We start from the raw sequence: 15,416 nt of genomic DNA, 5'->3' as shown, positions 1-15,416 counted from the left end.
GCATTAAGCTAGTTTTTTTTTTTTAAAAAAGAAAACACCTGCAAGTATCAGGAAGTGTATATAGAAATTATCTTTGGATGGGAATAACTACTCAGGGATTTGCTTAGGTAAAAATCTTAGCTTCCTAAATTTCTGTCAGTGTATGCAATGGCCAGACTACAAATTCAAGTTTATATGATTTAAAGAAACAATTTGATCAATCTTCAGGTGAAGCTATTAATTGTCTTCCAGTCCTACAACCAAGGAAATGATAAGATCTTTTGTAAATCCAAATTTTCAAATACTAGACTTGCCTGAGATGGGTTTCTATTCTGGCCTATACAGTAGAGCACTTATAACATTACTAGTTCAGCTTGTTCACTGACTTCCATTTCCTTTTTTACTGTTAGATGAAAAGAGGACCACATCATGGGCAGACATAATGAAGTATGTGACACACCCTCATCTTTTAAAGTGTTAGGCTCACTACACTGAAATGACTTAATGGCATCCGTTTTCTTCCCATTTAATTTGCCATTGATTTCCTCTGTGTTATGTTTTAAAGAGGAGCCACACATTTGAAAGGAAAGGTGAGTGAGAGGCTCTGGTTTGGTGGAAGGACTCCATATAGCAGCTGTGAGTGAAGGAAAAGGCTGAGAGAAGCTGTGGGGACAACCTCAGTCTAAAACAACTCAGCAATGTATTTCAGATCTCATGCATCAAGAATAACCAGAATCCTGAATTTTTATGCTCAATCTCCCAGTTTTAAATGTCGACTCTATTTTTTTTTTTAATCATACAGTACATGCCAAAGCAAACATTTCTATGACCCAAATACTTTTGCTAGTATTTGTTAAAAAAAAAAAAATCTCATTTCTGGGAGGTTGCTAAGGATTTCCATCAATACCAGTACCACATTAGGTATGTCAAAGAAGGGAAGAGCTGGAATGTTCCTAGCCTGATGAAGTACACTTGGGAAGGTATTTCAATCTTTGTGGAAAAGATAGCATAGGATTTACCGTTCCAAGCAAAATATGGTTGAGCTGGGACCTCTGAGGAAGATGTATGGAGATACCCCAACTTTAAACACCACAAGAAGTCACAGGTAGGTACACGGTTAGGTGGTTCTCATTCTACACAGAATAAAGATAAAGCCTTCTTCTGAGAGCTGAGAGTATCTCCCCCATGCTCTGCAAGAATGCTTATGGGTTTATCTTCACGTAAGGCTGAATTTCCCCATTTAACCCACCTCTTCGCTCCTTGCTTTATAATGTTCTATAATGAAAAAAAGGCCTTCACAGAGCTTATCTCTCAGAAGTGCAAAAGAGCCAATTTTTTCTGCCCAAGTAGCTCATAATGTAGCAGACAAACTGTCAGGAAAAATAGACTTCATTACGGTGAAAACCTCGGCCTGGCACCCATCTATCATAAAGCAATCTTCAGAAATCTTGAAAACCTTCATTAAATTTCCTGTCTTTCTCCTGACAGTTATAAAATGTTAACAATATTACTCATGATGCAAGCATCTTCAGAAATTCTTTGTCCAATTCTTCTTCACCCTGTTACCACCCATCCCCTTCTCTTTGCCAACATCCAGGGAAATGTATGACATATCTATATTCTTCACACAGACCTCCTGGCACCCAGCCCTTCCAAGAGACCAGAGGAGAAAATGGTGGTAGTCCTTATGTCAGGGAGAAGGCTCTCTAGCCACATGCTGCAGAGAACAAAATGGTAGTGCCTTTAGACTCTCTTGCAAAAGCCACACCACTTAGAAGCTCAAAGTTTGGACCCTATCCTACTCTTGGTAAACCTTTCTTGGTCTTTTGTCCCCCCATTTCTCTTGCTCATCTACTAAGCTGCAAGTCTCCACCTGCCCATGATAGGTGAGCAGTAGAGACAATGGACCACACAATTTTTCATGCCAATGGCTGATCTTTCTAAAGGGAAATCCCTTCAGAATCTTACCAGTCTAACTTCTCCAATTCCAGGATCCATTTCAGTAATTTACTATCCCTCAGAAGAAGAAGATACAAATGTCTCATATTCTAGGTGACACATAGGAGAAAAACCATAGAAGATACAGAAGCACATCAGAAATAATAAGAGGCTTTCAGCTGCTCCATCACAAGCTCATTTTTGAAACGCATGGCTGGATACAATACTATAAAGCCCTAGCCTGGGCTTCATGGATTTTCAACAAGTCTCCAAAGTGAGCCAAGCTCAACCATACTAAGCCATCATCTTACCTGCAAAAGGGACTGGTGCATCTTTATCCAGTGCTACAAGCGGAGGGTCCAGAATGACTGTGTCATTGTTCTCAGTTATCACTCCATGATATGATGTCTCGATCCAAGGCTTGTGTTTGTTGACTAGAAAACAATAGGAAAAATACAACAAATAAAAAGATTGACTTTTAAAATCATCCTTTGAATAACTATTTCATAAATATATTATTAATATTTTACATTTTCCCAATCATGAGCTCTCATCCAAGAACACTACTGGGGATACATAACATGCTCATCATATTTTACACACAGTGAAGAACCAGACAAGTTCAAAGAGGCTCAACAACTTACTGAAGGTACACTTAAGGTAAGGGGTAGCACTGAGACTCAAACCACTGATCTTTTACCTCACCAAAATCTATTTATATTTCTGAATGCCTAACATAGATATTATTTAACTGATTAAATTTTAATTCATACATGCTATGATCCATTAATGGATGCCACTGTTTCAGAGTTAAAAAGTTTATTTTCAAGCAATGAACTAGCAGATAATGTGCTGTATTTCTGACCTAAATCTAATCTGATCTGTCATAAAAGCTATCACTACTCCATTTCATATACATATATGTATCTATATATACACACAATACACACATATACACAATACACACACATACACATATTTCTTTAAAGATCCATCAAACATTTCAATATTTTCTGATGATTTAAAGACTATATCTATCTAAATGGTCTAAATCATCTAGCAACTTAAGCAGTTCTTCAGTAATTTGGCCAGCTAAATGGTTATATTAATTAATTAACAATCAATACATTTAAAAGACCTATTGAATATTCTTACTGTCAACAGGTACTAACGAAGGCTAAAGAACTAGAATGAAATTTGTGGCAGGACTGATGTAATACTTCTATGAGAGTCTGATTTGGTCTTGCCCTACAATCTCCTACCAGGATAACTGCAGTGGCCTTCTGACCAGTCTCCCACTGTGAACTCTTGCCCCATTCCATTCCACCCTCCACAGTGGCAATAAGAGTGATTGCTATAAGATATTAACCCAATTTCTCAAAAGTAAGCTCCTTGATTTGTCCTTATTTTTATTCTTCCACATAATCTCATAAAAGTGTGGGTGCAGAGTAGGTGCTTTAGAATCAAAATAACAGTTAGAGAGAGCTCAAACAACCAAAGTCGTCTTGATGCCAACCCTCACACCCTGATTCACAGTTTAAAAGTTTAAAAGGTGCCATCACATACGTAATGATCCTCACAGCAACCCTGTGAGGTAGGTGTGATCCTTCTGAAAATGATTAAGAAACTGCTTTTCAGAGTGTGATTTTCTGAAGATCATATGAATCACAATTAATAAAACCCCTCTCACATTTTGTGATATCCAAAAAGCACATGCACTCACACACATATATGTATATAAAACATCTTTTTTCTCAGTAGCCATGGTAAAAAGCAAGGGTTTAGACTCGAGAAGAGCTCTGCTTTGGTGGTTCCTATTCCCACCCCACACCAACATGCTTCAAAAGGTCAATAAGGGCTGTTCAGTAGCCAGGATTGGTGGCAGCCTCAACATGGGCCACCATTTTATTACTTCTCACCCACGTTGCAGTAACTGTGAACTAACCAAGAGGCAGTTTAGTGGTATAGGGATGCATGCCTTGCTATTCTCAGGTCTTGGCCTTGAGAACCATTTGTTGATTGCATCATGCCAGGGCTGAGCACAGCTCTGCTGGTTTCAGGTCTGAATGGGAAGTAGCTCATCCATGCTCACATTTTGGCAATCAGACCAACGCTTCATTATGGACCCCAGGAGAATTAAAGGCACCCTGAGCTGAACCCCACACTCCTTCACTCTTTTATTAGCCCTCAACACAAATGAAACATAAATAATTTTCAGCTGTTGGAAACAATTAATCTTTTTTTGCCCTTAATTAAATCTAGGGCCTATTAATTAGAAATGTGTACAGAGCATAAGCCAAGAGCTTACCCAGTGTTTCAGATTCATTGTGCCACTTGGTTCTGTGGCAGATAATGGAATCTGGAGTCACAGCTGCTGAGTTTCAGCCCTGACTTAGCCACATCCTGGCTGGTCCTATGCAGCCAGTTGGCCTCACCGAGTTTCAACTCCTTCACCTGTAAAATGGAGTGAGGACCACTCACTGCTGTCCTGTCAGTCACATGTCTTCTGCTGGATACAAAGTCTCTCTCCTTTCATTACTCAGACTCACCACTTTACTCCCTGGGCAGCAACAGGGTTCATAAGAGAGGTGGTTTATAGACTTCAAGTGTAGGTTTTTCCTCATTAGGAGGCCAGATTTCTTTCTATCCACAAGCCTGCCTCTCCTTACTCCTCTCTACTACTACTACTACATTTAGTTGAGTCTATACCAGGTCCCTGGGTTGTACAAACAGTTTGTGCTCTACTACTAACCTAAAGGTTGGCAGTTCAAACCTACTCAGTGGTGCTATGGAAGAAAGGTTTTGTGATCTCCTTCCAATAAAGACTACAGCCAAGAAAACCATATGGAACAGTTCTTCTCTGGAACATGTGGAGTCACCATGAGTCGGAATCAACTTGATGGCAAAGGGTTAAGTTGCTATAGAGGGGAGGGTATGTAATATATACTAGGCAATCTACACATAATAATTAATATCACAGTAACCATATTGGGTAAGACTTTGTATCTCATTTTGCAGATGAGGAACTGAGGCTCAGAAGTTTTAAAATATTTCCATTTTAAAGAAAAAAGAACATTAATATCCTTATTTTTTTTCTTTTCCATTTTTCTTCTACTAACATTCCTAAGATTGATCTCAATTTTTGCTTTGTTAAGGTTCATAAACATGTGCCTTTTTATATGTAACCAAAATTATACCTTCTATGTTTTGTCTACAGATCAATCCCTCAGGGTTAAAAATGAACACATTAAATTTACATTATTTTGACTATGAGCATATCATTTATATCTCTGAGGCTAGTTTATGCAAGTAATACTTTTTTTTTTTTTAAAGTGGCTCAATGGTCATTCCAAGGACAACATTCCTTGCATCTAGGTAAACTGAATTTTTCACTCATTTATAAACTGTCCTTCCATCTAGATAAACTTATTTAACTCTTTTATTCTACAAATGGCTAAATCACATTCTATTTCAGCTAGCATAACATTTGGAACAAGCCTCTTTTGCATATTTTCTACTTTCTGAATTTAATGATCGCCTTTTTATTTCTATTGAACTACAAAACATGGAGCTTCTTCCTTATCCTTTAACCATGTTGCAGCATTTGATGAATGTGATTTAGAGCTGAGTTACAAAGCATTTGGCTGCTAACCAAAAGGTCAGTAGTTTGAACCAAATAGTTACTCCATAAGAGAAAGATGATGCAGTATACTTCCATAAAGACTACAGGCTTGGAACCCCAAAGGGGCAGTTTTACTCTGTCCTATATGGTGGCTATGAGTTGGAATCAACTCAACAGATGAGTAGTTTTTAATATACAGTGTTTTAATCATTCCATGTATTACTCATTCTTCATTTGTAAAATGGAGATACTTCATAGGACTGTTGTAAGAACTGCATGAGATGAAGTAGGCAAATTATCAATTACAGTAACCCTGGCATAGAGTGTTGTTAGTGTTGTGTGCCATCAAGTCAATTCCAACTCACGTTGTTGTTGTTACTGTTGAGTCAGTTCCAACTCAGTGACCTTATGTACAACAGAATGAAACACTGCCTAGTCCTGTGCTATATCCTAATAATCATCTCTATGCTTGAATCCATTTGTGTAGCCACTGTGTCTATTTTGTTGTGAGTCTTCCTCTTTTTTGTTAACTCTCTGCTTTACAAAACAGATGTTTTTCTCCAAGCACTGGTTCCTCCTGATAACATGTCCAAACTCCCTTCTCTAAGGAGCATTCTGGCTGTACTTCTTCCAAGATAGATTTGTTTGTTCTTTTGTCAGGCCATGGTATATACAATACTCTTTCTCAACATTGTAATTCCAAGGCATCAATTCTTTGTTCTTCCTTATTTATTTCCAAGCTTTTGTACACATATGATATATTTGAAAAACCATGGCTTGGATCAGGAGCACTTTAGTCCTTAAAGTGACACCTGTGCTTTTTAAACATGTCAAAGAGGTCTTTTGCAGATTTACCCAATTCAATATGTTGTTTGATTTCCTGACCACTGCTTCCATTCTCACTATCTCACTATCACTGAGTTGGATCTGACTCATAGCGACCCCTCCTTGGATTTCTGAGGCATTATCTCTATGGAAGTAGATTGTCCAGTCTTCCTTCTGAGGAGTGGCTGGTGGGTTTGAACTGCCAGCCTTCTGCTTAACAATCAAATGCCTTAGACACTATGCCACCAGAGCTGCTTCCATAGAATGCTTTAATACTGCAACTTAAAGCTTGAATTTTTACTTCAGTCCTTTCAGACTGAGAATTATTGTGAATGTTCATTCCTTTAGGTCTTCTAACTCCAAGTCCTTGTACATTTCATTATAATACTTTCCTTTGTCTCCTAGAGTCTCCCTTGAAATTTTCTATTCCACTCTTTTATTTCATCATTTCTTCCATCTGCTTTAGATATTCTCCATTCAAGAGCAAGTTTCAGAGTCCTTCTGACATCATTTTTGCCTTTATTTCCTTTCTTATCTTTTTAATGACCTTTTGATTTCTTCATGTATGATTGTTTCAATTTTTTTTCCCTTTTTTTTTTTTTTTTTTTTTTTTATTTTTGCAGTGTTTCCTCCCCTCCTCTCCCAGCCCTGGGAACTAACAAAGAAAGTTCCCTTCCGTGTATAAACCTTTCCTTGACTTTTTACAATAATGAACTAATACAATATTTGTTCTTCTGTGATTGACTTAATTCACCCAGCATAATGTCCTCCAAATTCATCCATGTTATATGATGGTTAGCAGATTCTATATTATTCTTCAGTGTTGCATAGTATTCCATTGTGTGTATGTAACACAGTTTGGTTATCTATACTTCTGCTAACGGCCACCTAGGTCGTTACCATATTTTTTGCTATTGTGAATAGTGCTGGAATGAACATGGGTGTGCATATACCTTCTTGTCCTGGCTCTCACTTCTTTAGGATATATACCTAGTAATCGGATTGCTCGATCAAGTGGTATTTCCAATTCCAGCTTGCAAAGGAATTACCATACTGTTTTCCACAATGGTTGTATTATTTTACAGTCCCACCAGCAGTGTATGAGAGTCCCAATCTCTCCACATCCTTGCTTGCATTTGTTATTTTCTGTCTTGTTGAATTTTGCTATTAGTGCTGGGGCAAGATGGTATCTCGTTGTTGTTTTGATTTGTATCTCCCTGATGGCTAATGATTGTGAGCATTTCTTCATATGTTTTGTTGGTTGCCTGAATATCCTCTTTGGTGAAGTGTCTATTCAGGTCTTCAACTCGTTTTTTAATTGGATTGCCTATCTTTTTGTTGTTGAGGTGATGGAGTTTTCTACAAATTTTAGAGATAAGTCCCTTGTCAGAAATGTCATTGCCAAACAGTTTTTCCCAATCTGTAGGTTCTCTTTTCATTCTTTTGGATAAGTCCTCGGACACACATAGAAATTCAGTTTTTAGAAGGTTCCATTTATCTAGTTCATCTTCTGCTATTTGTGCATTTGGGGCTATGCTTGATAGTCTGTCTATGCCATACATTGTTGTTGTTATGTTCCATCAGGTCAGACCTGACTCATAGTGACCCCTCCTTGGGTTTCTGTGGCAGTATCAATACGGAAGTAGATTGCCCAACCTTCCTCCCAAGGAGTGGCTGGTGGGTTTAAACCACCAGCCTTCTGGTTAGCAGTCAAGTGCTTTAGGCATTATGCTACCAGAGCTCCTACGCCATAAATTGTTGTTGTTGTTGTTGTTGTTTGCCGTTGAGTCGGCCCCAACTCATAGCGACCCCTCCTTGGGTTTCCAAGGCAGTATCACTACGGAAGTTAGGGCCCCTAAATTTGTCCTTAATTTCTCCTTAAGGAACTTTATAGTTTTGTTGTTGTTTTTGTTACGTGCTGTCGAGTCAGACCTGACTCATAGTGACCCCTCCTTGGGTTTCCAAGGCCATATCGCTATGGAAGTAGATTGCCAAACCTTCCTTCTGAGAAGTGGCTGGTGGATTTGAACTGCCAGACTTCTGGTTAGCAGTCAAGTGCCTCAGGCACTACACTACCAAGAGCTTCCTTATGCTACCAGAACCCCCTTATAGTTTTAGGTTTCACATTTAAGTCCTCGATCCATCTGGAGTTAGTTTTTATGTATGGTGTGAGGTATGGATCTTGTTTCATTTTTCTGCAAATGGATATCCAGCTTTACCAACACCATTTGTTAAAGAGACTATCAGTCAATGGCTTTATTTCTGGATTCTCAATTCTATTTCATTAGTCTATGTGTCTGTCATTGTACCAATACCAGACTGTTTTGACTACTGTGGTTCTATAGTAAGCTGTGAGATCCGGGAGTGTAAGACCTCCGACTTTGTTGTTCTTCTTCGATAATGCCTTGCTTATCTAAGGTCACTTTCCTTTCCATACAAAATTAGTGATAGGTTTTTCCATATCCTTAAAGAATGCTGATGGGATGTAGATTGGGATTGCACTGATTGTATAGATTGCTTTGGGTAGTATTGACATTTTCACAGTGTTCAATCTTTCTGTCCACAAGCATGGTATGTTCTTCCATTTATGTAGATCTTTTATGGTTTCTTGAAGTAGTAATTTGTAGTATTCTTTGCACAGGTCTTTTGTGCCCCTAGTGAGATTTATTCCCAAGTATTTTATTTTATTGGTAGCTAATGTAAATGGGAGGAGCTCTGGTAGCATAGTGGCTAAAGCACTTGACTGCTAACCAGAAGGCTGGTGGTTCAAACCCATCAGCCACTCCTCAGAAGGAAGGTTGGGCAATCCTGGGAGCTCTGGTAGCATAGTGCCTAAGGCACTTGACTGCTAACCAGGAGGCTGGAGGTTCAAACCCACCAGCCACTCCTCAGAAGGAAGGTTGGGCAATCCTACTTCCGTAGTGATAACTGCCTCGGAAGCCCAAGGAGGGGTCACTAGGAGTCGGGGCCGACTTTATGGCAAATAACAACAACAACAACAATGTAAATGGTATTGATTTCCTTATTTCCTTTTCAGTGATCTCTCTGCCTGTATAGAAGAATCCAACTGATTTTTGTATGCTGATCTTGTATCCCATCACTATTCTAAATCTCTCAATTAGTTCCAGTAGTTTGTTTTTTTGTTTTTTTTTTGCTGAGTCTCTTGGGTTTTCTATGTATAGGATCAAATTATCAGCAAATAGGGATAGTTTGACTTCTTTCTTACCAATTTGGTTGCCTTTGATTTCCCTTTATTGCCTTATTGCCTGGCTAAGACTTCCAATGCAGTGTGGAAGAGAAGTTGTGATAGAGGGCATCCTTGTCTGGTTCCCATTCACAAGGGAATGGTTTCAGTCTCTCTCCACTTAGAATAATGTTGGCTATTGGTTTTGCATATATGCCCTTTATTACGTTGAAGAATTTCCCTTCTATTTCTGTTTTGCTGAGAGGTTTTATCAGGAATGGATGCTGGATATTATCAAATACAGACAACAGCAGCAACAAAGAAAATAGAGGGAATAAAAGTTTTAATTACAAAACTTCCAAATGCAGGGGAAGACAGTTAACAATCTTTATAGAATAGACTGTTCCAACTTAGGGAGATAAGAATTTACTTTAGGATAACCACAAAGAAAATTAACAATCCTCCTAAGCAAACTCAGAAAAAAGAAAAACACATGGGCTTAGTAAGCACAAAACCAGCAAAAATGAAGAAAAGAGAAGAAACACTTGACAACAAAATGAACTCAGCACAGAAAAATATTTGGAACTAGGAAATCACCAACACAACAAAGAACACAATAGAACGATAGCCATATATTCACATCTTTCATTAATTATGGGAGCTCTGGTGGCATAGTGTCTAAGGCATTTGAGTGCTAATCAGAAGGCGGGTGGTTCAACCTACCAGCTACTCCTCAGAAGGAAAACTGGGCAATCTACTTCTGTAGAGATACTGCCTTGGAAACCCAAGGAGGGGTAGCTATGAGTCAAATCGACTCGACGGCAGTGAGTTTTTTGTGTTATCACTAATTATATTCGATGTGACTGGACTAAGTGAACCAGCCAAGAGAAAGAGAGTGGCAGATTGGATAAGAAAAGAAGACCCATTGATATGCTGCCTACTAGAGACCCACCTTAGACACAAAGATAAAAACAAATTAAAAATTGAGGGGCAGGAAAAAAATATATCAAGCTAATGGTGACCAAGTAGTGCCTAAGGCATTCATTTGACTACTAACCAGAAGGCCCATGGTTTGAATCCACCAATCACTCCTTGGAAGGAAGGTTGGGCAATCTACTTCCATAGTAATACTGCCCTGGAAACCCAAGGAGGGGTCGCTATGAGTCAGATCCAACTTGACGGCAGTGAATTTGAGTTAATGGTGGCCAAAAAGAGGAGTGGCTATATTAGCTTCTGATAAAATAGACTTCAACATGAAAAAACAGCATAAGGAGGACATTACATGATGCTAAAACACATTATCATAATAAATATCTATGCACCCAGTGAAAGAGCTCCAAAATACATAAAGCAAATACTAGTTGAACTGAAAGGAAAAATGGAGCTCTGGTGGTATAGTGCCTAAGGCATCTGATTGCTAACCAGAAAGCTGGCAGTTCAAACCCACCAGCCACTCCTCGGAAGGAAGACTGGGCATCTACTTCCATAGTGATATTGCCTTGGAAACCCAAGGAGGGGTCGCTATGAGTCAGGATTGACACAAGGGCAGTGAGTGAAAGAAAAAACAGATAACTCTACAATAGTAGTAGGAGACTTTAACCAACTACTTCAAGGAGGGACAGAACAAGAAAAAAACTCAACAAAGATAAAGAATTCAACAACACAATCAACCAACTTGACCTCACAGATATCTACAGAGCACTCCATGCAATAGAAACACAATATACATTCTTCTCTACTGCATATGGATCATTTTTCAGAATAGACCATATGTTAAGACATAAAACAAGCCTCTATAAATTCAAAAACACTGCAATACTACAAAGCATCTTCTCAGATCACAATGCTATAAAATTAGAAATCAGTAATAGGAAGATCAAGGAATAAATATCAAATATGTGAAAACTGTATAATACACTGCTCAAAAAACCACTAGGTAACACAAGAAATAAAGTATGAAACAAAAAGTTCCTAGAAACAAATAAGAATGAAGATACAACTTATCAAAACCTTTGGGACACAGCAAAAGTAGTACTCAGAGGTCAATTTATAACAATAAATGCACACATCAAAAAAAAGGAAAGAAACAAAAGCAATACTTTAACTCAACAACTTCAACAATTAGAAAAAGAGCAACAAAGGAAAACTATAGTATCCAGAAGCAAGGAAATAATATAGATCAGAGCAGAAACAAAACCAGCAGAAAATAAAACAAAGCAAAATAGAGAAGCTGGGTCTTCAAAAAGATGGACAAAATTGACAAACCACTGGCAAATTTAACAAAGGAAAAGAAGAGAAGATGCAAATAACATGAATAATAAACAAAAAGGGTGATATCACAACAGAATCAACAAAAATAAAAAAAAAAATAATAGAATATTAGGAAAAACTATACTCCAAGTTTCTAGAAACACAATAGTTACCTACACTATCCCAGTAAGAGATAGAATACTTTAACAGGCCCATAACAAAAGAAGAAATTGAGCAGATCATTAACCCCCACCCCCACCCTCACCCCCAACACACACACACACAAACTTCTGGCCCAGATGGCTTCACTGGAGAATTTTACCAAATGTTCAGGGAAGAGCTGCCACCTATACTACTTAAATTATTCCAGAACATAGAAAAAGATAGAATACTCCCACATTCATTCTGTGAAGCAAGCATAACACTGATACCAAAATCAGGGAAAGACACCACAAAAAAGGAAAACTCTAGGCCAGTATCTTTTATGAATATAGATGCAAAAATCTTCAACAAAATCCTAGCCAACCGAATCCAACAACATACCAAAAAAAAAAAAAAAAAAAAAAAACACATCCTGACCAAGTGGGATTCATACCAGGTATGTAAGGATGGTTCAACAGCAGAAAAAAAATCAGTGTAATACACCACATAAATAAAACAAAAAAACTATATGATCATACAATTGATTCAGAACAGGCATTTGATAAAATCTAACACTCATTCCTGTTCAAAACTCTCAGCAAAATAGGGATAGAAGAGAAAACCTCAACATAATGAAAAGCATATATTTAAAGCCAACAGCCAACATTATTGTTAACATGGAAGGACTCAAAGCATTCCTCTTGTAAATGGGAAGCAGACAATGATGTCCTCTGTCACCACTCTTATTTAACACTGTATTGGAAGTTCTAGCTAGGGTAACAAGGCAAGAAAAAGAAATAAAAGGCATCCAAATTGTCAAAGAAGAAGTAAAGCTATATCTATTCACAGATGACATGATCCAATACATAGAAAACTCAAGAGACTCAGTAAATTACTGGAACTAATAGAAAGGTTCAGCAAAGTGGCAGGATACAAGGTCAACATACAAAAAATCAGTTGGAGACCTCTGAAAAGGAAATAAGAAAAACAATACCATTTACAATAGCTACCAAAAAGAGAAAACATTTAGGAATAAATCTTACCAGGGACACAAAAACCTATACAAAGAAAACTACAAAAGATTACTACAAGAAACTATAAGGGATCTACATAAATGGAAGAAAATGCCTTGTTCATGGATTTGTTTTTGCTGTTAGGAACACTGAATACTGTAAAAAATGTCAATACTACCCAAACAAATCTACACATTCAATGCAATCCCGATCCAGATTCCATCAACATTTTTCTAAGGACATGGAATAACAAATCACTACTTTCATATGGAAAGGACAGAGAACTCGGATAAGCAAAGCACTGCTAAAGAAGAAAAACAAAGTAGGTTGTCTCACACTCCTGGATCTCAAAGCCTACTATACAGCCGTGGTAGTTAAAACAGCATGGTATTGGTACAATGATAGACAGATAGAGCAATGGAACAGAACTGAAAACCCAGAAATAGACTCATCTATCTATAGACAGCTGATCTTTGACAAAGGACCAAAACCCATTAAATGGGGGTGAGACAGCCTCTTCAACAAATGGTGCTGGCAAAATTGGATATCCATTTGTAGAAAAATGAAACAAGACCTATACACCCCACCCCATAAACAAAAATGAACTCAAGTTAGATAAAAGACTTAGATGTAAAACTGAAAACTATAAAGCTCATCAAAGATAAAATAGCAGTACATTTAGGGCCCTTAATCTATGGCATAAATAGAGTATCAAGCATAACCCAAAATGCAAAGGCAGTGGAAGAGAAGCTAGATGACTGGGACCTTTTAAAAATTAAATTTTTATGTGCATTGACAGACTTCTCCAAAAGGATAAAAAGAGAACCTACAGATTGGGAAAAAATATTTGGCTATGACATATCTGACAAGGGACTTATCTTTCAAATTTATAGAAAACTTAAATACTTCAACACGAAAAAGACAAACAACCCAATTCAAAAATGGGCAAAGAACATGAACAGACACTTCACTGAAGAAGCTATATTGGAGACTTACAAACACATGAGGAAATCCTCACCATCATTAGCCATTAGAGAGATACAAATCAAAACAACAAGATATCATCTCATCCCAGTAATAGTATCAGTTCAACAAGACAGAAAATAACAAATGCTGGCAAGGTTGCACAGAGACTGGAACTCTCATACACCACCGGTGGGACTGCAAAATGGTATAACCATTGTGGAAAATGGTATGGTGTTTCCTTAAAAAAACTGAAAATAGAAATACCATTTGATCCAGCAATTCCATTACTAGAAATATATCCTAAAGAGGTGAGAGACAGGACACAAACAGACATACGCACAACCAGCACCATTCACTATAGCAAAGAGATGGAAACAACATAAATGCCCATTAAGAGATGAATGGATAAAGAAACTATGGTACATTCACACAATGGAATACTACGCAACAATAAAGAATAATGAAGAATACATGAATCATCTCACAATGTGGATGAATTTGGAGGATATCATACTGACTGAAATAAGTCAAATGCAGAAGAACAAATATTGTATGAGGCCACTATTGTAGAAAGTCAAGGAAAGATTTATTCAGGGAAGGAAATTTACTTTGTTAGCTACTGGGGATGGGAGGGAGGAGAGGGAAAATTCTGGAATAGTTGGGGGTCATGCGTGTCAGTATGGAAAAAATAAAAATAATAATAAAAAAAACTATCTATAAAACTTATAATGGAAATGTACCCAGAATGTATAAAAATTCTTACAAATCAGTAATAAGATAATCAATCTAATTTTTAAACATAGGAAAAATTTTGAACAGACCTATAACCAAACTAAACATATGTATGGCAAGAAAGAACATGAAAAGATGCTCAATACCTATTCATCAGGGACATACAAATTAACACCACATTAGGATATCACTACATAATTTCCACACAAAAACACATGGACACAAATGTCACAGAATCTTTTTTTTGCAATATTGCTTAATCTGGGTTCCCACCCCTACTATCAGTTTGTCTGTACTGTGGTCGTTTGGATGTTTTTGTGATATTGGAAGTTATGCCTTTGGTATTTCAAACACCAGGAGGGTCACCCATAGTGAACGACTTTTGGTGCAGCTTCAAGACTAAGACAGACTAGGAAGGGAGACCTGGTAACTGACTTCTAAAAAAATTGTCCCATGAAAACCTTATGAATAGCAGTGGAACCTTGTCTGAAATACTGCCATAAGAGGAACCTCTCAGGTTGGAAGGCACTCAAAATATGACTAAGGAAGTACTGTCTCCTAAAGTAACATCAATTTTAATGTTGTGGATGGAGTAAAGCTTTCTGAAACTTCATTTGCTGATGTGGGAAGAAACAGCTGCAAACATCCATTGTTGTTGTTGTTGTTGTTATGTGCCATCGAGTCGGCTCCGACTCATAGCGACCCCTCCTTGGGTTTCCGAGGCAGTATCACTACGGAAGTAGGATTGCCCAACCTTCCTTCCGAG

The 15,416-nt window shown here is 37.7% G+C and overlaps 1 protein-coding gene across 1 annotated transcript in view; it reads right to left on the bottom strand.

Annotated features, from left to right (window-relative positions):
• CLSTN2 (calsyntenin 2) overlaps positions 1 to 15,416 on the bottom strand; it is a 746,211-nt gene that overhangs the window by 598,407 nt on the left and 132,388 nt on the right. The window contains exon 2 of the mRNA XM_042781870.1: positions 2,229 to 2,351. Within this exon, the coding sequence (XP_042637804.1) occupies positions 2,229 to 2,351 (123 nt within the window). The remainder of the gene's footprint in view (positions 1 to 2,228; positions 2,352 to 15,416) is intronic.

Source organism: Orycteropus afer, unplaced genomic scaffold (assembly GCF_000298275.1).
Source record: "Orycteropus afer afer isolate SDZICR_OR568_19922 unplaced genomic scaffold, OryAfe1.0 scaffold00188, whole genome shotgun sequence".
NCBI lineage: Eukaryota > Metazoa > Chordata > Mammalia > Tubulidentata > Orycteropodidae > Orycteropus > Orycteropus afer.
This window is presented reverse-complemented; position numbering and strand designations above follow the sequence as displayed.